This window comes from Pseudovirgaria hyperparasitica, assembly GCF_010093815.1.
Source record: "Pseudovirgaria hyperparasitica strain CBS 121739 unplaced genomic scaffold EJ05scaffold_2, whole genome shotgun sequence".
NCBI lineage: Eukaryota > Fungi > Ascomycota > Dothideomycetes > Acrospermales > Acrospermaceae > Pseudovirgaria > Pseudovirgaria hyperparasitica.
The window spans coordinates 134,931-157,269 of record NW_022985550.1 but is presented as its reverse complement, the minus strand read 5'-3'; the positions used below and the strand labels follow the sequence as shown (position 1 = coordinate 157,269).

The 22,339-nt window shown below is 53.4% G+C and overlaps 7 protein-coding genes across 7 annotated transcripts; 1 reads left to right on the top strand and 6 right to left on the bottom strand.

Annotated features, from left to right (window-relative positions):
- Position 1: 1 nt before the first annotated feature.
- EJ05DRAFT_496450 (FAD-dependent oxidase) lies at positions 2-1,621 on the bottom strand (the record flags this gene model as incomplete). The annotated part of the gene is made up of 2 exons (XM_033746395.1): positions 2-1,074; positions 1,165-1,621. 2 exons carry the CDS (start codon positions 1,619-1,621, stop codon positions 2-4), a joined length of 1,530 nt encoding a protein of 509 aa, XP_033603992.1.
- Positions 1,622-2,901: 1,280 nt separating this feature from the next.
- Positions 2,902-3,700, bottom strand: EJ05DRAFT_175998 (uncharacterized protein). Its single transcript, XM_033739550.1, has 3 exons — positions 3,639-3,700; positions 3,232-3,572; positions 2,902-3,183 (listed from the first exon to the last, which is right to left on the bottom strand). The coding sequence occupies exons 2-3, from the start codon at positions 3,467-3,469 to the stop codon at positions 3,002-3,004; spliced, it is 420 nt and encodes a 139-aa protein (XP_033603991.1). The 5' UTR covers positions 3,470-3,572; positions 3,639-3,700; the 3' UTR covers positions 2,902-3,001.
- Positions 3,701-4,739: 1,039 nt separating this feature from the next.
- On the bottom strand, positions 4,740-6,841 carry EJ05DRAFT_507198 (beta-lactamase/transpeptidase-like protein; the record flags this gene model as incomplete). Its single annotated transcript, XM_033747891.1, has 1 exon — positions 4,740-6,841. The coding sequence occupies one exon, from the start codon at positions 6,839-6,841 to the stop codon at positions 5,201-5,203; it is 1,641 nt and encodes a 546-aa protein (XP_033603990.1). The 3' UTR covers positions 4,740-5,200.
- Positions 6,842-8,130: 1,289 nt separating this feature from the next.
- On the bottom strand, positions 8,131-14,784 carry EJ05DRAFT_496447 (uncharacterized protein; the record flags this gene model as incomplete). The annotated part of the gene is made up of 2 exons (XM_033746394.1): positions 8,131-9,734; positions 9,801-14,784. The coding sequence occupies 2 exons, from the start codon at positions 14,782-14,784 to the stop codon at positions 8,131-8,133; spliced, it is 6,588 nt and encodes a 2,195-aa protein (XP_033603989.1).
- Positions 14,785-17,615: 2,831 nt separating this feature from the next.
- Positions 17,616-19,267, bottom strand: EJ05DRAFT_482408 (uncharacterized protein; the record flags this gene model as incomplete). Its single annotated transcript, XM_033745166.1, has 5 exons — positions 17,616-17,973; positions 18,059-18,475; positions 18,543-18,874; positions 18,933-18,954; positions 19,011-19,267. 5 exons carry the CDS (start codon positions 19,265-19,267, stop codon positions 17,616-17,618), a joined length of 1,386 nt encoding a protein of 461 aa, XP_033603988.1.
- Positions 19,268-20,313: 1,046 nt separating this feature from the next.
- Positions 20,314-21,132, bottom strand: EJ05DRAFT_175524 (uncharacterized protein). The gene has a single exon (XM_033739546.1). The coding sequence runs from the start codon at positions 21,006-21,008 to the stop codon at positions 20,475-20,477; it is 534 nt and encodes a 177-aa protein (XP_033603987.1). The 5' UTR covers positions 21,009-21,132; the 3' UTR covers positions 20,314-20,474.
- EJ05DRAFT_175809 (uncharacterized protein) lies at positions 20,590-22,123 on the top strand. Its single transcript, XM_033739549.1, has 3 exons — positions 20,590-21,086; positions 21,195-21,751; positions 21,987-22,123. Exons 1-2 carry the CDS (start codon positions 21,026-21,028, stop codon positions 21,737-21,739), a joined length of 606 nt encoding a protein of 201 aa, XP_033603986.1. The 5' UTR covers positions 20,590-21,025; the 3' UTR covers positions 21,740-21,751; positions 21,987-22,123.
- The last annotated feature ends 216 nt before the right edge of the window (positions 22,124-22,339 follow it).

Below are 22,339 nucleotides of genomic sequence, written 5' to 3'. Positions count from 1 at the left end.
CTCACCCATCATGCGCACGCAAAACCCCATTATTCCACCCAAACCACCCCTCCGGATCCCAAACCCGCTTCAACTCCCTCAACCGCCCCAAATTCCCCTCCCCATACCACGCCGCAACCCCCTCATCCCCATGCCCATAACTCACATACACGCCCTCATGCGCACCCCCCGCCTGCAACTGCGCCCGCGCCTCCCGCGCCAGCCCATCAATCCTCTCCTCCAACCCCTCCACAGCCCCCGGCGTGCCCGGCCGCGGATACACATACGCCATCAACAGATGCGCGAACGCGTCGCGGTGCGGATACGCCGTCTCGCTGCTCGGCACGGCCCGGGCCGCGGTATTAGGGAAGCCCTCGATGATCCAGTGTGTTTGGCGGGTGGTGGGCTCGTCGTGCATGAGGGTGCTGAGCGTGTCGAAGTAGGCGGTGAAGGCGGGGATGTCGATGCGTTGGATGCTGAGGCCGTACATGTTACGGTGGACCGGGCGGGCGCATTCTGCGGCGTCGCTGCCGAAGGAGGCGGTTGTGGAGATGGCGCGCCAGGGGAGTGCGGTGGTGATGTTTGTTCGTAGGGGTTGCAGGGTGGGCGAGGAGAGGAGTGGGGCGAGGTGTGCGAGGCCGGTGTCTGCGGGTCCGGCGAAGATGGCGTTGAGGACGATGTTCATGCCGGCTAGGTCGTCGTTCCAGGAGACTGCGAGGACGATGCTGAGGGCGGGGGGCAGGCCGGTGGCGGAAGCGTTGTTGCGTTGGGAGAAGCTGGCGAGGAAGGCGAAGAGTTCGGGGGCGGCGGCGGGTGGGTATGCGATGTCGACGTTGAGGACGGTGCCGTTGTTGGTTTGCGGGTGGGTGGTGTAGGTTGCGCTGAGGACGATGGCGAAGTTCATGCCGGCGCCGCGGAGGGCCCAGAAGAGGTCTGGGTTGGAGGTGTGGGAGGCCTCGACGATGGTGCCGTTTGCGAGGAGGACGCGGGCGGAGAGGAGGGCGTCGACGATGAGGCCGTGGAGGCCTTGGTAGCGGCCGATGCCGCCGCCGAGGGTGGCTCCGATGACACCTACGCATGAGCAGGAGCCGGTTTCTGGGTTGGGGTGTGGTCAGTCGGTGATTATCCGGGAGGAACGCGGATGTATCAGGACGGAGAATCGGAATGGAGAAGGGTAGAACTAACGGATTTCCCTCCCAGCATCCGCCACCGGGCCAAATAAATCCGCAAACACCGCACCCGCGCCCACGACAACCTCTCCCGACTGCTCATCCACGTCAACGCTATCAAATCCACTCATGTCGATCTGTACACCCCCTTGCAAGTCTGCGTACGAGCTCGTATACCCATGGCCACCGCCGGTGGCGAGGAACGGCATATCATTCTCGACCGCAGTACGTAGCGCAGCAACTACATCGTCTTCCGTGGCCGGTCGCACGCCAATGGCAAAGTTGGGCGCGCCATGTGTCGTCCAGCGCGGAGTCAGGTCGGTTGGGAGGTAGATTTCGGAATCTTCGGAGAGGCGCGATTGGAATATGCTGTAGAGGTCTGGGTAGGCGGTGCAAAGCAGCGGGAGGGTATCGAGGAGGAGAAGAGGAAGTAGAACGGAAGATAAAGGGGGAGAGTGGTTCAGAGGCTGCATTGTTGGAAAGGGGGTGTGGCTTGGCGAAGAAGGCTTCTAGCAGATGCAAGATGCAAGATGCAGCAGGGGGTTAGTGCACGTACATATACTCCCTGAGGACCGGTGAAGAAGTATAGGATGACATACTGAGGGTTACGGCGCGCTGTTCCTTGCGTCATATCTGTGTGTGTACGCAGGAACGCGGCGCCTCCAGCGAACTCGGGGTCGCATGATTCACAGCTGACATCCACAAACAGTGCACGCAACTTCCCAAGGTACCACACCACTACCCTAGCATCGACTAAGCGCTAAATACTCGCTATCCTTGTTATTATTGATTTATACCTTCGATTTGATAGCGGATAGACTGTTCCAGCTCCTAATGAAATGGAAAAAAGAATAATCGTAGGCATATACCAATGCTCTATAGAGCAGCTATATGACAACATATATCAATATATGAGTATACTAGATATACTAGAATAGTACTTATATCAAAAGTATATTAAGTGTTACAGAAATAGTTATAAGAGATATTAAATAATATAAGAGGCTTTATTCTCTCGGATGAAGTATACTTAAACATATATCGATCTATCTATCCTCTTCTATTAAAACTATATTAAAGAAGGTATAAAAAACTTCTTCGCACCCCCTAAGAGGCTAACTTAGTCAATGTACGAAGATGACATGAAACGGTCGTCGATAATGACATGAAACATATGTTCTTGTAGATCGATCCTAAACATGTAACTAATACAAAAACTCGGCGAGAATGACTTTGCAGTGCAATGGTCGCTTGATCGTCGTCGCAACTACATAGTGCCGGCCATCCACGGATGCTTCAGCAGTTCAGTCGCCGACTTCCTGTCTTCCGGCCGCCATCTGAGCATCGAACGTATAAAATCGAGAAACACTTCCTTTCCTCCCCTTCAAGCACCGAGACTCGTTCCTCGAGTGAGATCTTCGGAATAGCTACACTCCTGGAGCCACCCGTCCAGTGTCCTGTTAAACTTAGCATAGTCTATATCGGGGGCGATCTCAATGACTGACCTTGCTTGTCGAAGACCTTGTATGTCATATGGTTGCTTTGCGTGTATTCGAGCGGAGGCAGTCCAAGGTATGCAACCATTTCGGAAACATGATGTGTGTCTCTGATGGGTTGCCCTCGTTGTCACGGGCGTCGAATAGATGCTTATCTTCAAACAAGTCCCATGCCTAATCAGGAGTAAGTCATTGCGACTTCCTTATAATAATAGTATTTGAATACTTGCCAACGTGGCGACACTCCAGACGTCCACCTTGGAGCCCCACTCCATCTCGAAGATTATCTCTGGTGCACGGTATAGCTCAGGCTGAATCAAGCCAGAGTGGGAATCTCCTATCCGCGCTTCGCCAAAGTCACAGAGAACTGGTTGGCCCCAGAGATCGCCCGTAGGAGGGGGGAAGCTTACGGGAACGGTAAATGGTGCGTGTGTCGTCCATCACTTTGGCTGGTGACGGGTCATCTGCTTCAGCTTTCTCGAAGTTTCCCAGAATAGTGTCATCATGCACAGTCAGCATGATATTTCCAGGATCGATGTCTAACTTGTCAGTTTTGATTCAAATCATGTTGCATCGTCTTGCCGTACTTGCATGTACGACCTTGGCCTCGTCGTGTAAGAACGACAGCTCCTGTAGCACATTGGCTAGCGTGCACTTCAGAAGCGGAACGTCGAGCTTGTGTGCTGGGTAGTAATACTGGAGCTGTCGAATAGTCATGTGCATGGGTGGATGAACAAAGCACAAATGTTTGCCAGTCGGACTGTCGAGCTCAAATTCGCCGTACAGTCCGCGGATGTATACTTGGCCGCGATGCTGTGATTCCATCGAACTGACATGCTCGTAAAAGTCTAGCTCTCGATTGAGCTGTGGGGTCTTTTCGGCATCTCGGGTACAAATCTTGACAGCGACGAAGCCGGCGTCTCGTTCTCTGTGCATCCATGGAAGGTCAGACTTTGAAGGGTGGGTGGGTGGAGGTGAAGAACGCCAAACATACCGGATCCATATCCGGACACAGCCAGACCGTGGAGTATGCACCGTAACCGAGTTTTCCTATCCATAACCCTGAAGCTAGAATCGAGAATCTCACCAGGTCGTGCTGGATAAAACTGATTATGGCTATACCACGGAAGGCGCTCCACCTCGAAGAGCTCGCTGGCATTCATTTTCGTACTCTGGAAGCGCGAAATTTGGGAGATGTGAGAGGAAAATTTGAAGCGAGTACATGCGCGTGGGCCAAATCTCAGCATGGTGTAGAGCCGCTATATATCATCGTGATGTTGGCTGCACTGATGCCTAGCTCGAAGACCCATCGGATGCTATTCAACGCATCCTTTTCCAGTGCTCACCTGTGTCTCTCTGCTTTCTCCAACTAATTAGGGGTTCATTGCCTCCGGCCCGTAGGTGTTTGCAAAGGTATGACTTCAAGCTTGAGGCTCAGATGTGTTCTATCAAGGCTCTAGTAGCAATTCATACGGAGATTATGAGTATAACAAACTGGAGGAGGTAAAGGATAATTACAGACACAATGGAGTGATGGAACGACGAGGAATGTTTACTTAGTACTCTTGTAACAGTATCTAGTTGCGGTGCGGCACGGTTCCAGCAAGGAGGAGAGAGGCACCAGGCGCGTGCCATCGCGAGCGGGCTCCACGGGTCCGATGGCCGTACTGTCGATCAGTCTACATTGCAAAGGAGCATCGACATAATGGTGCTGGTCGTGTTAATAGTCGTAGGTAGGATGCGACGAGTAGTTGTATACTATGCTCGAGTGCTTAAGGCAGAAACGACTAATAAACCTTAAATAGCCTATAACTAGATAGCCTTTATAAGCATGTAGCTATTTAAGAAGCGCGCGACATTGGAGCTCTCCTATGGATAAAGGTCACATAATGCTAACCATGCAGGCTAAACCTAACTCTCTCTCTCTCTTTTCCTGCGTTGAGCATAGGAGTTTTAGTCGGATAATCGGCTCTCATAGTTGGCTTCTGAAGTGGAGCTACCGCGTGGTGTAGGATGTACATAGCTGGCACATAGTAACGGCCCATACCCACGTGGTGCATGGCCTAATGAACTTACATACATACAGATGTTTCAGACCTTAGGAACGATCATGTTTAGTTCGGGACACGTGGCCTTCAGATCTCCAGCTTTTTCATGAATGCGGCTGCAAGAACGAATGTTGCAATCGGGCGCACATCGATTTTCAGGCTTATGATTATATCTATGACACGTACGCCAGTACATGTCGACGTGCTACGTGCCAGGCGATGAAAACCAATTCGTCAAATGCTTAATCGCGCCACCTTTCCTGTGCGCATAGCCACTGGCGACACACAAACAACACACCGCTCACGCGTCACAGCACGATAGGCGGGCACGATCGACGGAAAGGATTGGTCGAACGCCCTCGTACTCAAAGTCGTTTGATGTCACGCCAACTTCGACCCTTTCCGCGCAAACAGGCGTAGTAGAGAGCGATGCCAGCCACCACCAGAGCCAACAGAAGACTACGTGTACGGGTAGCTGTTAGAGAGTGTTCATTTGTGCTATCTATAGTCAGCGGGGTGTCAAACTTGCAGGTTCGTATCCCACCGACGATGACCCCACGCCGGCGTCCCTCGGTCCCGATGTCTTTTGGAAGAACTCAGGCTCCGAGTCAAGGTCGTGAGTCCACCACAAGCCCGAAATCTGACCGTTTGACGATTCGAAGCCGAACTTGAAAATCTTCTCGGGCGGATACGGGAACCTTGCATGCCTGACTGCTTCGTCATGCGACATCAACCATGTAAACTCGTCCGCTTGGTAGTGTTTTAGTGGCCATCGTTGCGAGTCTTTGTCTTGGAAGTATAATGCTAAAGCGTTGTGGCTGCCGTCTTCACGGATGCCAATGCAGAAATCTTTGATGTCATTGCGATACACCCCCGTGTATTCCGTCAGCCGTTTGGGTGGTGCGTCCGAATGTTGGGACTCTCGAAGACGTTTCTCCATCTGTGGAAACTTGTCCACCATGCTCTGAGCACTTGTTGTAGCAGCCTGTACGAAGTCATTAGGCTGCTGCTCGTCCAGGACAGCCTCCAGTACAGCTTGAGCGACCCAATCGGCCCCGTCATTCAGAGCAATAGAATTGGTCAGGACAGCGATTCCAACATCTTGACCAGGGACTAGTATCAGATTCGCTGTGTAGCCAGCAAGGCTTCCTTGCGAGTATATGATCCTTTCCTTTGAGCTCTTGCCGACCGTAGGCATGTGTGAGATAAGTCCCGGGTTGCAGCCGAGAGCGCCCATGGGCGAGGGCAGGTCCGTCAAGGCCCAACCTAAGCCGTAAAACGGTCCCTTCTCATCGTCGGATATCTTGATCTGCGGTGAAAAGATCTCGGTAAGCTGGATCATAGATTCGTTGTCCACGTCTTGTTTGTTGTTCTGCTGCTCATTGGCTCTCAACAGTTTCGAACACCACTGAAGCATGTCGGTCACCGTGCTCCATAAGCCTTGTGATGAATCCATGAGTGTGCCAGCTTTCACTTTGAAAGGTTCAAGAGGAACGCAAGTCCTATCGTCCAAAGCCGCGTACGGTGAAGCGAAGTCTGCACTTTCATGGGGACGCGTGTATGTCTTGCTTAGGCCAAATGGACGAAGCACTCTGTCGGTGACCGCCGTTCCCCAGTCTTGTTCGGTCAACTTCTCAACTACAGCCCCAGCAAGCGCATATCCCCAGTTATTGTAGTGCATTTTCGAGCGGAAAGGTTGGGTGTTTCGCATGGTGGTGAAGTGCTTGATGACGTGACTCTTCTCGATGAGAATGTGGTTGTCCTTTCCATGCCACAACTGGTTGGAACGCGTGAGACCCATTCTATGGGCTAGCGCATCTTTGACTGTCAGTCTCTCAGTTACTTCAGCACTGGTGGTGCGAAAGTCCGGTATGATGCTCTTGATGCTCGTGTCCCACGTGACAGCTCCTTCGTCAACGAGACTTGCCAACGTCGCCGCGGTGAAGCCTTTCGTTAACGATCCGATTCCATACGCAGTGTCATCGTCGGGCTTCGCTTTGTTATCGATGTTTTTGTAGCCGTGATGTATTGTAGTGACAATTTGACCGCGACTGATAATACCCAACGATAAGCCGGCGATGCCTGAGACATCGCAAATCCGCTCTATGCTAGGCACGATGCGATCAAGTCGCTCTTTCAGGGCGGTCATGGCAGAACGCTTCAGGCTATGATCGAAAGCTCAGCCTAGTGGAATGTATGCGAAAGGGAATAGCTGCCTACTCAGAGGTGCTGTTCGCTGGCGGGGTCGCTTAGGCCGTTATCTACGAAGACAAGGATAGAACGAATTGACTGAGACTCATTAGATGATAATTGGCTCTTGATATTTGATAACATCGACTCGGTCAGCCTTTTCTATGAATTCAAGCCACTTGGCAAAGGTTCCATCCTGAACGGAGGGAGATGGACGGCAGGACGGTTTTAAGTACTTTTATAAAGGTGTCTAGTTACGGTACGGCACGGTTCTAGCGAGGAGTAGACACTAGGCGCGTACGATTGCAAGCGGGCTCCATGTATCCAGGGAGTATTAAGGGCGGTACGACGGAGGCCTGCGACGACATGATGGTGCTCGCCGCGGTAGTCGTAGGTAGGATAGATACGGCGAGTATGGATAGTTGTGTGCTGGGCTCGAGCACGGTAGAAATGCTTGTTAGACCGCTGGCTGAGATACCGCCGAAAAATACCGTTATAACCGCCGTTTTCAGCGGCCAAACTGCCACCAAGCGGCTTAATCTTATTATTATCATTATGATTATTATTATTATTATTATTATTATTATTTGATAAGTAAAGCGAGTAAACGTAGACATAGACATAGACAAAGACAAGTAGAACCATCGAGTTCCGATAATAGTAGAAGGGAAACCGGTCCCGCCCCCGTGAAAAAAAGAACTTCTCTTTACCCCTAATTAACATTGAACAGAAAAGAGAAGAAAAAGAATAATAAATTAAAAGGGGTATCTACCACGACAACCAACAATAACAAAACACAACAAAAATGAACAGTTAACAGATTGCAAAGCACAAAGCAGACAGACAGCCCGAGCTCGGTATTCAAAGCTATCGCCTCACATAACGCAGATCCGAATGTTGATCAAGAAGCAGGTGGTTAACAGTGTGTGTATCGGGGGTATTATCGCTAGTTGGTCGTACATATGTTTCACGGAAACCGGTAATGATCCCGGCTCTACCGACTAATACATACATAGATACACGAATCTTGATATTCGAATTAAAAACTCCCGCTCGAATGCTGCATGCCAAGAAGTAGGGGGTATATCGTTATCACGTCCAACGGCTCTCAGGTCCAATAGCTCTCTCTCTCGCAGATATGCTAATAAAAACAACAAATGGCTTTGACGGCTCCATCGCAAAGCAAAGACTCCTAGATGTTGGAAAAACAAAACATAGATGATGCATAAAGGCCTGTAACTGTCGCTCTCAAATGCCAAACTTCTTGAACCAGCTCGTCTTCTTGCCCCCTGCGATCGGCGCAGGAGGCTCGACGGGATACGCATGGCTGCGTCGCTTGCGGTCGTCGCCATGGCTTCCGTCACTGCTGCGCTGGACGGTATCGTAGGTGCTGCGACGTCTCTCGCTCTTTCGGTCCCGGTCGCCGCGATCTCGCTCCCGTTCGCGAGGCAGCTCTCTCTCCTTGCCGCTTCTCTCGCGTTCGCGGTCGTTTCGCTCCGCACGGCGACGATCGCGTCTCGCACGACGCCGAATCTCCTCCGGGTCAGTTGCCTCACCGTCCTCGCCATCAGGATGGTCCTTTCCAGGCGGTGCGTCAATGACTGTGGCAGTCTCGGGCGGTGGCAGTGGTGGCTCGGTGGTGATGCTATGGACCCACGAAGAAGTCTTGTCGTTTCCGGTGGAAAGGTACGGAGTCTCGGCTGGCGCTTTGCGCGAGGCAGTGCCGCCATTGCGGGCGTCAAAATAGTCGTCAATAACCGCGTCAGCAGGAGGCGCGCGGGAGCTTCGATGCTTGGACCGACGTTCGGTGTCCATCTCGGAGACTCGTCGCATTTTCCGATCTTCATGGCGGAGGCGGCGGACAGGATCATCATCCATGTGGCTTCTACGGCGTTCGGAATGCCTCGGACGGTCTCGCTCATATGCAGATGCATCAACGCCTGCAAGAGCTGCGGCCGCACTCTCACGCTCACGCTCGCGTCGACGGGCAGCCCTCCGCTCTTCCTTCTCACGCAGCTTCTCATCCTCTTTGGCACGTTCCTCGCTTTCTTTCAGCTCCCGGTCACGCTGCTCTTCGGCAGCGCGCCGCTCCTCACGCTCCCGACGGCGCTGACGCTTGTCTTCCTGTCTCTGCGCATCGGCCTCGGCATCCTCCCGCATACGACGATCGCGTGAATCTTTGGCACGTTTGCGATCCCCTTCTACCGCTCGGATTTTTTCCCGCTCGCGGTCACGACGTCGTGCTGCGCGGTCTTCAGCCTCCAGAGGTTTTGCTGCACGGGCCTCTTTCTCGGCCCTTCTGGCCGCTCGGCGCTCAGCTCGGCGTGCATCTTCGTCAACATCGGTAGCTGCGCCGGGCATGGCATCAGTTACCGCGCCGTCCGTATCCGACGGCCTGCGACGATGAGTCTGCCGAGTGCTCTCACGACGCGATGCACGTTTCGGATCGTCCGTATCCTCGGGTACAGTAGAACGCTTCCGACGAGATGACGAGACCACTCCGTCGGTCTCGTAGCCTCGTCTACGATCGAAGCGATCATCTATTGCTGGCTCTACTACTTGCTTCTTCGAAGAAAGTCCAAACATACCTAGCAGACCTCCGCCCGTCGACTTCTTGGCGGTCGACTGACTGCGACGCATTGGTGGCGCCCTCGAGGCTGGAGTTTCAAAGGCCGCAGCGTCGTTTGGCGCAGATGCTTCAAAGTCCATCAAGTTCGCTTCTCCCGGTGGGGGCGGCGCAGACTCCATCTTCGAGTCGCGTTTGGATCTTCTGTTGCGCGGCGTAGGCGTTCCAGGGTCAGCATCGACCATGATCATGTCATCATCAGAGATCGCATAAGGATCCGGAACGGCTACAAGGTATGGGTCAGTCGCTGGATACCTCGCATATATGGATCAGTTGATGAACTTTGGCTTACCTCTCTTGCCCTTTGGAACGCTAGCTGACTTGCGCTTCGACGTGGCGGCCTTCATTCCCATCAGTTTCGCGGCCTTGGACGATATCTTTGCGGCATCGGCATCAGATGGAGGCGGAGACAGCATTCCGGCGTCTCGGTCGACAGATGTGCGTCGTGATTGTGTTCTGGGTGTTGCAGTCTGTCTGGTGGAACGGGTGCGCGACGGAATGACAGGAGCGGGGCTGAACATGGAGAAGCTCGACGAGCCACGTGACGCGCGCGGCTTAGAGGATCGTGTCTTGGCTGCCTGGTCAGACGCCGAGTCCTTTGACGACTTCTCCCCATCCGTATGTTTACTCGACGCCGCTCTGACTGACTTGGATCGCTGCAGGCCAGAAGACGATTTCGCCTTGCTAGAGACAGCGCTGTCATCCTTGGCCTTCTTCTTGCCAGCCGGTGTTGCCGCCGCCGCCGCCGCGCCGGATGACCCCCAGAATCCCCAAGACGAAGCTGCGCCTTTGTCCCGAACCACTTTCGCACGCTCCTTCTTTGCCGATTCATCTTTGACCTCGGGCTCAGGCGGTGGTGTTGGCGGCTGGGCTGGCGCGACATCGTCGACGGGCTCTTCGACAAGCTCTTCGGCAGGCTCCACGACAGGCTCGACAGGCTCGACAGGGGCTGGCGGCGGTGGAGGAGGAGGGGGCGACGCCGCAATGTCGGCCGACAATTTGGACGACTTTGCAGATTTCTTTAGTTTCCTGTCAGATTTCTCAGCCTTGGACGTCTTTTTCGGCTTCTCTTCCTTGGGGGGTTCCTCGACAATCTCCACAAAGTCGTCATCTTCGGGAAAGCCGCCCGGGATGGGTGTAGATATTTTGGGAATCTCAGGCTCAGGTTCAGGCTCAGGCTCGGGCTCCGGATCGGGTTCGGATTCAGGAACGACAACCTCTGGCTCGACGTGTTTCTTCTTGGACTTTGACGTGGCCTTTGACGATTTTTCCGTCTTCTTGGAGGACTTCTTGGGAGTTGCTTCTACAACTTCAATGGCTGGAGGCTCCACTGGCGGAGGCTCTTCGATCGCAGCGGCAGCGGCAGCATCGGCGGCGGCGGCGGCGGCAGCAGCAGCAGCAGCCGCCTCTGCTTCTTCTGCTTCTTTTGCTTCTTTCGCTTTCTTCGCCTCTTCTTTCTCTCTCTTCTTTGCCTCCTTCTCCTCCTCCTTCTCCTTCTTCTTCGCTTCCTTCTCGGCCTTGGCTTTTTCTGCCGCCGAAAGCTTTTTAGACTTTGAAGGGACTTTCTCTGCAGGCGCCTCTTCGGCTGGTGGAGGTGGATCGACATCATCAGACTTCGAGCCGGTCGCCGTCTCTTCTAGAGGAGGGTCATCCACAAACGACTCTTCTTGGACAGCCTTGTCGATCTCCTTGAGTTCCCCAACTTTCTGTGTCTTCTTCAGGCTAACCCCCCAAAATGCCCCCACGCCCCAGCCACCCTCTTTCGCTGCAGGCTTGTCTTCCGCGATGTCAATCAGGGCCTCTGGTTCTGCTGGGGGAGGCGACGGTAGTGGCGGTTCGGGCGTGAGCTCGACAGCTTTAGCAGGTCCCTTGTTCTTCTTGCCCTTCTTTGTGGCAGATTTGTTAGAATGGCCGAACAAGGCATCTTCGTCGGCTTTCTTCTTGGCTTCTTCCTCTTCCTTTGCCTTTGCTGCTGCTGCTGCTGCTTGGGCCTCTTCCTCTGCTTTGGCTTCTTCTGCCGCCTTGGCTTTTTCTTCCGCCTTGGCTTTTTCTTCCTCGGCTTTACGCTCTGCCTCCTCCTTCGCCTTACGCTCGGCCTCCTCTCTAGCTTTCTTACCTTTCTTGGGCTTGGTAGAGAATCCCCAGCTCGGGGCTTCTTCGACTTTCGTCTTTGCCTCCTCTTCCTCCTTGGCCTTTTCAGCCGCGGCTGCAGCTTCTGCCTCTTCCTTGGCTTTGGCAGCAGCTTCTTTCTCTTTTTTGGCTTTCTCTTCTTCTTCTTTGGCTATCCGGTTCGCTTCCTCTTCCTTCTCACGCTCAAGATCTTCTTGCTCTTGGCGCTCTTTTTCTTCTTTGGCTATCCGTGCCTTCTCTTCCTTGGCCTTCTTCGACTTCTCCTTCTTCTCTTCTTCTTTGCGCTTCTCTTCTTCTCTCTTCTCCTTTGCTTCCCTGGCCTTCTTCTCTCTGGGCGTTTCCTTCTTGGTGGCCTTCGTCCCCAACGCATCTTTTGCTGCTGCTGACTTTTCTTCCGCAGGTTCCGGCTTGGACTCATCGACAATGGCGACAATGTCATCTGACTTCTCTACTACGGTAGGTTCCATCTTCCCGGCAGTCTTCTTAGAGCCTTTCTTGGGCTTGGCCGCCGTGAGGTTTGTCCAGGGATCGTCTTCGACAGGGGCAGGGTCTTCAGGAGCAGGCTCGATCGACAAGGTCTCCTTGTCATCGGCTGGCTTGGATGCGGCAGGTACAGAGCTATCTAATCCGCTTTTCTTGCCTTTCTTCTTGGTTCGAGTGGCAGAACCTCCCCAGCCCCAAGTCTCGTCTGGACCATTCGAATCTGTCTCGATTTTGTCAGGTTGCTGAATGGGAGTGCTAGCTTCGGCACCGTCCGTGATTTCTTCGGCAACTGTCTTCTCTGGCTTCATCTTCTTGGACTTTGTACTTGAAGCCCAAGACCAGTCCCCGTCGGCATCACCTCTTGGTTCTTCCACGCCATCGGCCTGTTGTACTGTCACATCTCCAACTCCAGACTCGATAGCTTTGGTCTTCTTTCCGAATATCATGGACCCAAATGACCATGAAGAACCCTTTTCCTCTCCTGAAACATCCAGAGTTGCGGGAGGTGCGTCTTGCTGGCTCTTGTTGTCGTTGCTGGACCCCCATTCTGGCCAATCTTCAGACGGCGCAAATTCGTTTCGCTTCGGTTGTGGTTTCGAGATCGGTTCGTGGACAGGCTCAACCGCACCCTTCTTGCCTTTTTTGCCCTTTTTCCCCCCGATCGTGGTCGATGTCCAGGAATCATGGGCTGGCGTCAGATCAGTCTCGTCATTCTTCTTGTTGAGCTTGGCAGCACCCCACACGTCTGTCCAGTCGTCTGGCTGTTTGTCGTCGACTAGGTCTTCAGTGACTGGCTTATCCTCTTTGATAGGTTCCGGGTCCTTGCCGAGCTTGCCTGCCTTTTTGAGCTTCTTCTTGTCCTTGACTGTCACGCCCCAAGTGTTGCTTGCCCAAATGTCATCTGCTGGCGTCGTTTCCCCATTGGCAACAGAGTCTGGTTCGGGCTCGGGCTCGGGCACCGGTTCAGGCTCAGGTGGAGGAATTGGTTCCTGTGGAGGTGGTGCAGACTCGTCCTTTTTGTTCTTCTTGCCCTTCTTCTTGCCGCTCGTTGATACCGTGAAACCGAGAGAGTCATTGGCTTTGGCGTCGGGTTCTGGCAGGGAAGGGTGTGGAGTTGGCTCAGGCTCTTGGTTAGCTTCATCGATGGCGTTAATGGCCTTTTTCTTCTTGGACTTGTCAGCTTTTGTACCTACAGGACCCCATGAGGACCAAATGTCATCTTCGGGTTCCTCTGTACTGACTTGGGCATTTTCAGGCTCAGTGGGCGCATTGTCGGTAGCCTTGGATGCAGCTCCTTTCTTCTTTTCTTTTTTCTTGTTGTTGCCTGAGGTAGTATCCCAGTTGAAGTCCCAACCCTCTTCACCAGCATTCTTATCTTCTTTCGATTTCTCCGGCGCAGCAGAAGAACCTACGTCGCCAAGATCTAAGCTGAAACCAAACGAAGTGTTCGTCTGCTCATCCTTGTCTTTAGTCTTGGTGCTATCAATACGAGAGAAATTCCAAGGACTAGCGTCCGCTTGCTTTTGCTCATCCTTTGGGTCAAAGGTCCAGGGGGTGTCCCAATTCGTGGCCCAGCCTCCGCCTCCACTTGCGTCGCCGCTCGTGAGTTCGCCAAGGTTAAGGTCGACCTGGGGTGGATCGTCGAGAGATACTTCCTCGAATTTGTTCACTGACGTCTCGTCGTTGGGGGGAGGAGGAACTGCAGCTGGCTCGGTCTTGCCTTTCTTCTTTTTCTTCTTTGATGTCGTAGTCGTAAAACCCCAGGGCTCGTCGCCATTCGTCTCAGCCCAGCCATCATTGTCTATTGTTGTAGCAGCAGTAGCAGCAGGAGCAGCAGCAGCCTCATCGGCTACGCGCTTGGCCTCTTCTTCAGCCTTCTTGTGGGACTCTTCATCGCGTTTCTTCTGCTCTTCTTCCTCTTTCTTTCGCTTCTCCTCCTCCTCGTCGGGTTTCTTGTTCTTGCCTTTCTTCTTCTTCTTGTTACCACTGGACCACTCATTACCCCATTCGTCATCGTCACCGCCGCCATTGTTGTCATTCCCGCCATTGCCGTCATTGCCTCCACCAGCGCCGGCAGAGTCTGCGGGCTTGTCGCCATCAGCATTCTCGTCCTTCTCGCCGCCATCGGCCCCGTTGTTCGTCTTATTGTTATCACCGGGCCACTCGCCAGTAGCTGCGGGTTTCTTCTTCTTCTTGCCGTGCATACGAACACCATCAAGAGATTTTGAGTCTAGACACGGTCTGGGGCAGGCAATTGGAAGAGGCGATGGGATGTACAGAGGACCTGTGGGTTGGTATGCCGGCGGTGCAGGCGATGGGCAAGATTCCAGACACCATCTGCTTTCCACAGTCTTGGCAGCGGCAGCAGCATCTGTTGAGGTGTAGTCTGGGGGGAGATCAGAGGCGGAATCGGCATAAGATGGAGGTGAAGGGTCTAGACGGGTAGCGACAGGAACGAATAGGTCCAATAGACTGCCAGCTTGTCCAGAATCTTCGTGGAGACAATAGCGCATTGAATTAGCCAGACTCTTGAACGTCTCGGTCATTGCTTCTGTAGTCTTTGCGCAGACAGCATGCTCAGCCGATTGGCCCCGGGTCCTTTGTTCTGCATTGTGGCTTCGAGAAGGGCAGGCGTCGACGTATACGGCGGGACAGGCAAGCATGGCGAAGGCCGTAGCAGGACAGAGAGAATTGACGGGCGCGTTTGGACGGGGTGGAAGCGGACGGGCACATGAAGGCAATGGGGATAGCTGGCGGTGTGGCGGACAGGTACAGCTAAAGGTTGGCTGGAGTGTAGAGACGACGAATCTCGCGAAGAGAGTAGCGTTGGAGAGAGGCAATGGCGGACGCGAAGAGAGTAGGAGTGAATGCGACCAGGTTCACCTGTTTGTGGCTCGTGGAATTTGGCGCAGGCAAGGACGAAGGGATGGGATTGGAGGAGGTAGCGGGTTGGTCAGATGTCTTATCGTGTCACACGGAGCAGTAGGCGTACGCGCAGAAAGTCGAGACAGAGAGAGAGAGAGAGAGAGAGCGATTTGGCGACAGAAGGCCTTACGGTAAAGGTACAAGGAAGCAGCGGTGGCTCGAGCTCGCAAGGGTGTAGTCAAACAAATCTCCAGAACGTCGACAAGTTTGCTGTTGCAGACTGGAATGTCGTGATGCGCCACAGCGTAGGGCTTGAGGCGGTTTGGTTGAGTGTGTGGTGACCCAGTACCAGACTTCCCAGGGACGACGAGGGACGAGGGACGAGAGAGGAGGACTCAGGACTGCGGATGAGAAGACGGAAGGTTTAGGGTAACGTGTGGTTGGACCAGAATAGCAGCAGTCAGCTGGCTGGCGCGTGAGTGGTCAGTTGATGAGTGTATGGTAGAGTGTATGGGTGGGTGGAGTAGTGGTTTGGTTTGTTGACAGGTGAGTGTATGTAGAGTGGATGGTGGATGATGGTTGGTGGTTGACGGATGGACGGTGACCCTGACGGAAAACCCTGCAAAAGGCGAAAAATCAGTTTGTGTATCGTCGTCAGAGCCGAAACGGGGCTGCGATTGGCGCCGGTCGCACCTTCCCCTCTCTAATTACTTGTTTGTTTGTTTCTTGGCCCAGGTACACACACTTACTTATCTTGGTATCCCACCTCAGTCACGGGTACTGACTATACAACAACAACATCATCATCATCAACAATGATGCATCGCATAGAGTGGAAAAAGCATCAGAAGAATTCGGTCTCGTCTGGCGGGGTACTACTAATTACTGATGATGCCTACGTAGCGTAGCGTAGCGTAGCTCCATCATCCCTCATCCCTCTCTCTCACCACCAAAATGATGCGTTGTTACTTTCCACCATGTACCATAGTGGACTCTACCTGCATCGTCTCCACCGCGTCTGCCGCCCTGTGTGGATATACATACATACAGTACATACAGTACATATATACAACACAACTGTCCGATGAAGATGACGATGATGATGTCGATGTTAAATTGAATGCATAAACGTAAAACATGGAACCGTATTTGCTTGTTGCGTGCCTTGCCTTGTCCCGCCGGCCCTCCTCCCGTCGACGCCGCCCTTTACCTTCACCCCCTTAGCTAACAAGCTACAGCTGTCTACCCGTCTGCTAGATGAATGAATAGGTACCATAACAAACAAACAAATATACATACATACACACACACACATATCCATCGTAATTATACCTAACTAGATCAACATCAAAATGACACCTTTCCCCACTCTCCGTCACTCGTACTGAAAATTCTTCCACATTCCCTCACATACATACATACCAAGTCCAAAATCAAATCAAATCAAATCAACCCAAAACACAAGCCTCCAACGCCAGTGCCAGCAGACTGTCCCCCCTCCCTCCCTTTTCCGCCCACCTGCAGCGAAACAACACGCTCCCTTCACTCACCGCAACTTTGCTGCACCCTGCACGCTTGCATTACTGGTGCATCTCCCCCCCGGTCCATCTGCAGCCACTCAGGGTCTTGCATCGTGTGTGCCCGCTTCATCCCCCTTTCGGCTGCCCCTCGCTGTCCTTTCCTGAGAGAAAGAGAGAGAGAGAGCCCGCCGTTACGTCTGAGTAGATTTACATCCGCAGTTTACTTCGGGGGGCCTGGCCTTTGATATCGCCATCGACCATCATCTTTGTTACTTCTTTGTTTCGTTGTCTTTATCAGGTGAGTGAGTGGGCGATATGCCTGCATGTAATTATGCCTACCTACCTACACCTACACCTACATATGCAGCAGCCCGAGATTACCTAGGTACGCCCGCCAGTCATTGACTTACCTGTTTAGGCTTAGCTTGAGGGCTTTAACCCTCCAGGCCTCAGGCCTCAACATTAGCTTTTCACACTTGCCTCATCGGGATGTCCACACTGGGCATGCCACCGTGGACGGGCTGCAGTAACACTAATCCCAGGCAGACGTCATACCAAGCCTACACTACTAACATTGAAGCACAACAAAGATAATGCATTAAAGTTTCATATCATCGTTCATGCGTCTCACCTGCCTACACTGACTGCCTTGTATCCATCTTAATCGCAGTGTGCATTGCAGTCTATAATCGTCCAAATGATACATGCACTTTAACGTGATATGAGCTCATGCAAGTAGAGACCTAGGTAGGAGAGTGCTATATCATGGTCTCGTATCTATCCATCTTTCAACAAGCACTCGCTACCTTCCTTGCCTCGTAAATATCACTTCGTACTCTACAGCTATGTCAAAGTGCTTGTCGATTCAAGGGGCTTTCCGATCAAGGGGGCACATCGATCAAGGAAGCGTCATGCTAGGAAGACCAGCGTCCTATCCGTATTTTGATACCTTGTAGCTACGAAACCAAACCAACAGCCCCTTTTTGAACGAGAGACACGACCACTAGCAAGCAGCAAAAACCCAACAATCAAGATCCAAGGAGCGTCCACAAAAGCAACCGAGCCCACATTCCATTCCTGCGCCCTCAATCACCACCCCAGACCACCGCTCAGGTAGCAAGCGTAAACTTCTCACCGATCACGCCGATAATGGTTGCAAACCCATTGTCCGGCGCCGGGAGGACCCTGAACGTCTTCTTCGCATTGTCCCAGCTGGCCACGTGCGTGTTGTGCTCCTCGGTCGAGCTGCCACTGCCACCCAGGCCGATGGGGATGCCAAACACGCGGACGCTGCCGCCGGCCGACGTGGTCTGCTTGAACTTGGTGTCGAGGCTGCTGGCCGTCTTGGTGCCGACGGTGATTTCGTAGCCCAGATAGGTCACGATGACCATCTCGTTGACCTTGGCCAGCGTCCTGGTGTCCTTGGGCGCGTCGTCGCGCAGCTTGTACTTGGACACGTCGATTTGCCTGGTTTGAAAGAGTTGTGTCAGCACGTGGCAAAGGAGGGGAAAGGAGAGGGGGCCGGGGATCTCGTGAGAGAAAAGAAACTTACCAGTCGCCTGTGCTGATGGGCACCTTCTCGATAGTGTCGTACAGCAGCTTGACGCTCACCTCGGAGCCCTCGTCATGCGTATCCAGCGTCTGCGACTCCTCCTCGTGGGACGCATTCGCACTGAAGCTGAACCAGCCGCCGTAGCTGACGTCGACGGATGCGCCGCCCTGCGTGTGGCCGAAGTGGAAGTCGGACGTGCTCTTGCCCAGGTCGATCTCGATGCCAACGGAGTTCTTGGGCTCGTGCTTCGAGTCAATGGCATACTGCATGGCGTCCTGCACCGCCTTCTTGTATAGTGGCGCGTTGTACACCGGGATGCGCGACGTTGGCGGGTCCGGCACTTTCTCGCCGGACTTCTGCTTCCGGATGAGCTCGGCCGGGTTGGGCGGGTTGCCCATGGCGGATGCGAAGTTGAAGCTAGGTGAGTGTCAGCAGACGGCCGGGGGCGGGGTTTGCTCGAGGGGAGGATAAGATAGATGCTTACCCGGGGTAGTCCTTGGACTGGTCGAGGGCCTTTGTCAGTTTAGACAGATCAGCGTCGCGTGCTGGGGACATGGGCCCGGCCTTTTGACCCTGGATCATGGCGAGAGCCTGGCCTTTGTCCTTGACGTCCTTCACGGCGGCGCTGTAGGCCGTGGCATTGCCGTTCTGCACCCAGTCGTAGAAGTCACCAGTCGGGACGAGGCCCAGCTCTTTCTCCTCCTTGAACTGGGCTGCGGCCTTGCGCATCTCCGTTAGCTGCCACTTCTGCGACGCGTCGAGGTCGAGCAGGGCCTGTCGCTCTGCTGAGTCGAGGTTCACGTTGGATTTGCCGCCCTGTCGTCGTCAGTTGGCTGGGATGATTCATGTGCTTGGATAGGGGCTGTCCACTTACGAGATCCACCCACCAGAGGAATCTATGCTCGTTAGCAAAATGTACTTGGCTAGCAGTGCTTGATGGGATTTTACTCACGTGGAGAGTGCTTCCACATAACCGTGAAGGCTCGATGGGGTGTAGAAGAGGTTGTCGGTTGCGAGCAAGTTGTTGCCCACATCATAGATACCCCTGTTGGTGTATACATCCAGGACATCATTGCCAGCCAGAGGTCCTTTCTGAGTCTCGGAGGCAAGGAAGAAGACCCCTGTGGAACCAAAGTTCGCTCCGGCTTTGTCTTTGATAGCTTGGCCGTAGTTGAGCCAGAAGAGTTGGTTGACCTTCTCGGCAGACATTCTGGAGATGGCTTGGATTGATGGTGGACTTTGTGTGAAAGAGTTCTTTGCTATGTTGGAGTTGTGAGGAGTGTGTGTTGATGTCCTGCACTTTCGAGCTTCCGTGGGCCCTTTATATACATACCATTGTCCTCGCTTGTCAATACTCTTCTCCTCTGCTGGCTAGTAGATACCGCAGTCTGCGCTGCTCTCATCCAGACTTGGTCCGATCTCATCCCCACCGCAATAACTCTTTAGTCTCTAGGCACATCTGGCATGCATGTCTTCCATTGAGCCACATTTCTCTTAGCTAGTCACAACATCTCCCATCGAGTCGCATATCTCAGCTCGCCACATTTCTCTCAGCCAGCCAGCCGCTACGTTGAATCAAGCAAAATCCCCGGCGAGGTTGAGCAAGACCATGTTACTTGTGTCCATGGAGCGGATTCAATGCTCAGGGATTGGTTACAAATTCCATACCATGGTCGAATAAGCGCTCAGGCGTATGCAAAAATCCCGTAGGACTAGATACCTTGATGGATGGTGAAGAAGAGAACACCCGGTACCGCACTGTCGTAATGGGTAGCGGCCATCGCGAGATGGGGAAACATTCCGCTCATTGCGCTGTCGAAGCCCAGCTACTCACTATGGCTATGAAGAAGTAGATCATGCAGGCAGAGTAAGATATGTGGGACCGGTAATGCGCTCAAGGAAGCAATGCGTATGCATGTCGGTACAGTAAGTCAGTCTTTCAAGTGAGTATGGACTGGCCAAGCAATCTGTACATCGTGATTGAGGGGTAAGTCTCCAGACTGATATTCTCCGATTGGATTCTGTTGGAAGGAGCGCTGTGTTAATGTTATTATTGCGCAGGCGGCTGCCCGAACCGAATGTGTAAGATCGCATAAGGTTAGGAGCAGGTCATGTTTACTTGGGTCAAAGTCACACCCGTAGACCAATCAGAAGTCTTTTCCAGCCTGCTAGTGTTGTAGCCCCCAGCGGGATCCCCATACCGCGCGTCCCGGATCCCGTCCCAGAACAAGACGCCAAGTATGCCAGTCATGACGGGACTGGCCCCCCGGCTCCCGTTCCATTATGAAATAGCTGCTAGACTCAACCTCTTTCTGACTTCAACTCGATACGAAAAACCCTCTCCTAGCACATGATCCCTTCCCGAAACGTCCCAGGTCCACAAGATGGCATAGGACTAGAGGCGAGGACTCTAGTTCTATCGAACCCAACCTAAAGCATATAGGAGCAGGAAACCATTCGGATTCAGCGTGGGCATATACAGTTTGACAGACTTGGAAGCGCAGCAAGGGCCTATGGGGAAAGTGAAAAAGCCATCACAGTATATGGGACTATCAAGTATGCTAGCGCCGTTATGCATGCAAGTACAGTAAAGCTTCGGCAGAGGTCTATTACATGCACGCCGGCACCGGAAAGGGCTTAACCTGCATACAGGGACAGTAGTAGCTTGAGCGGTCCGGCCACTATACATGCGGGACCTGTACTGCTCCTTTAATTGTGGGTTGGGCGTAGACATCGTCAGCTGAATATTCCAGCAGCGTCTGGGCCCCTCCGAGGACGATCTCAGTCTCCAAACGTTTCTGGTTGCGACATTCATGCATGTGGGAACAGTAAGGCATGCAATGTGTGTGACGACAACACCGTGATGATACGGCTTCTGATTGGAAGAGGCTCGGGTCAACATGCCAGCTTGGATCTTGTACACAGTCTGGGTCTGACCCGTTGCTGCCATCCAGAGATACTAGGCTCATGCTACTGCTGTATCCGAATGCGACCCATTGGATAACAATCGATGATTGCCGCATGGAACGTAAGTACCGACCCTAGCACAGAGTGCTGAGCGCCGCTAGTAGATATGAAATGAAGACGACTATTCACTTGGCAGTATAACGTTACTCAGGCTCATACGTTTAGACAGACTCCACCAGCATCCCTAACGACAACACTAAATGGAAGACCAAGCCATGCTACGACTCGAGCATGTACTTAAAGCCAACCAGCAAGACCACAGACATCCATACCTCCCATCCCCAGCAAAAAGCAACCCCCCTTCACAGCTGTAATGGCCACTCCCAACCCCCAAGACCCCAACACCTCACACGCCATCGACGATGGCCTCTTCTCCTCTCTACAGCCAGACCTCTCCCAGCAAGCCGGCACCCTGAGGCCCAGCTTCTCCCCAAACCTCCCGACCAACATCGCAGCCCCGATCCTAGCGACACGCCAACAACCGCCCTTCTTCTGGAAAGCCATGGGCTACTTCCTCAAGAACAAGTTCACCCCGTCGGGCAGCCTGTACGACGAAGGGCGTGCGCTCTTCCTCGGCGACCTGAGCCAGATCGGCGTGCTCGGCGGCGAGCTGTGCCCGCCCGAGGTGACAAACTACCAGACGTATGTGCAGGGCGACGCGATGCAGCAGGTCAACCGGCCGTTCTATGCCGCGAACGGGGTGTCGTATTTTGAGTTTCTGAGCTCGTGAGTCCCAATCCTGTCCTGTCCTGCGATGTGTGCTCTGTGCGCATGTGAGAAAAAGGGGACATGTGTAGTGATTGATTGCTTCTCGATGGTGTCTAGATATCTGAAGTTTGCGGGCGAGGTATGTCTGTCTGTGTTCCTGTCTGTCTGTCGGTCTGTCTGTCTGTGTCGGAAAGGGGTAGTAGCATCATGATGATTACATGTCCGGTTTCTCATGCTCCATCTTCTCAACCAGGGCAATCCCTCGGAGAAACTCATCGACGCCCGCCGCACGCTGCTGGACTGCAAGAACATCAAGAACCAAGCCTGGGAGACGGCGCGACGGGCATATATCAAGACGCGCGCCGACACATCCAAGACCACGCCCGACCCTTCCTCCCTAATCCACTTCATCGAGAGCGACACCGGCTACATCGAGGCCTGGAAGAAGGAAGAGCAGGCACAGGCGTCCTATACACGCCTCCTCGACCCCTCCCTATCCAGCATCTCGAAACAGCTCGACTCCGTCCGCCTAGCAGACATGCGCGTCGAGCCCCAGCTTGGGTATTTCATCCCCCCTCCTAGCCCCTAAATCCCAAACAAAAACAC

What these genes read in the sequence shown, in the direction of transcription:
- EJ05DRAFT_175524 (XM_033739546.1), bottom strand. Translation starts at nt 21,008, where the DNA reads ATGGCAGCAACGGGTCAGACCCAGACTGTGTACAAGATCCAAGCTGGC.
- EJ05DRAFT_175809 (XM_033739549.1), top strand. Translation starts at nt 21,026, where the DNA reads ATGCTACTGCTGTATCCGAATGCGACCCATTGGATAACAATCGATGAT. An exon ending in CGATGATTGCCGCATGGAAC is followed by an intron (nt 21,087 to 21,194) that starts GTAAGTACCGAC and finishes ACGTTTAGACAG; the next exon opens with ACTCCACCAGCATCCCTAAC.
- EJ05DRAFT_175998 (XM_033739550.1), bottom strand. Translation starts at nt 3,469, where the DNA reads ATGGAATCACAGCATCGCGGCCAAGTATACATCCGCGGACTGTACGGC. An exon ending in GGCCAAGGTCGTACATGCAA is followed by an intron (nt 3,184 to 3,231) that starts GTACGGCAAGAC and finishes CTGACAAGTTAG; the next exon opens with ACATCGATCCTGGAAATATC.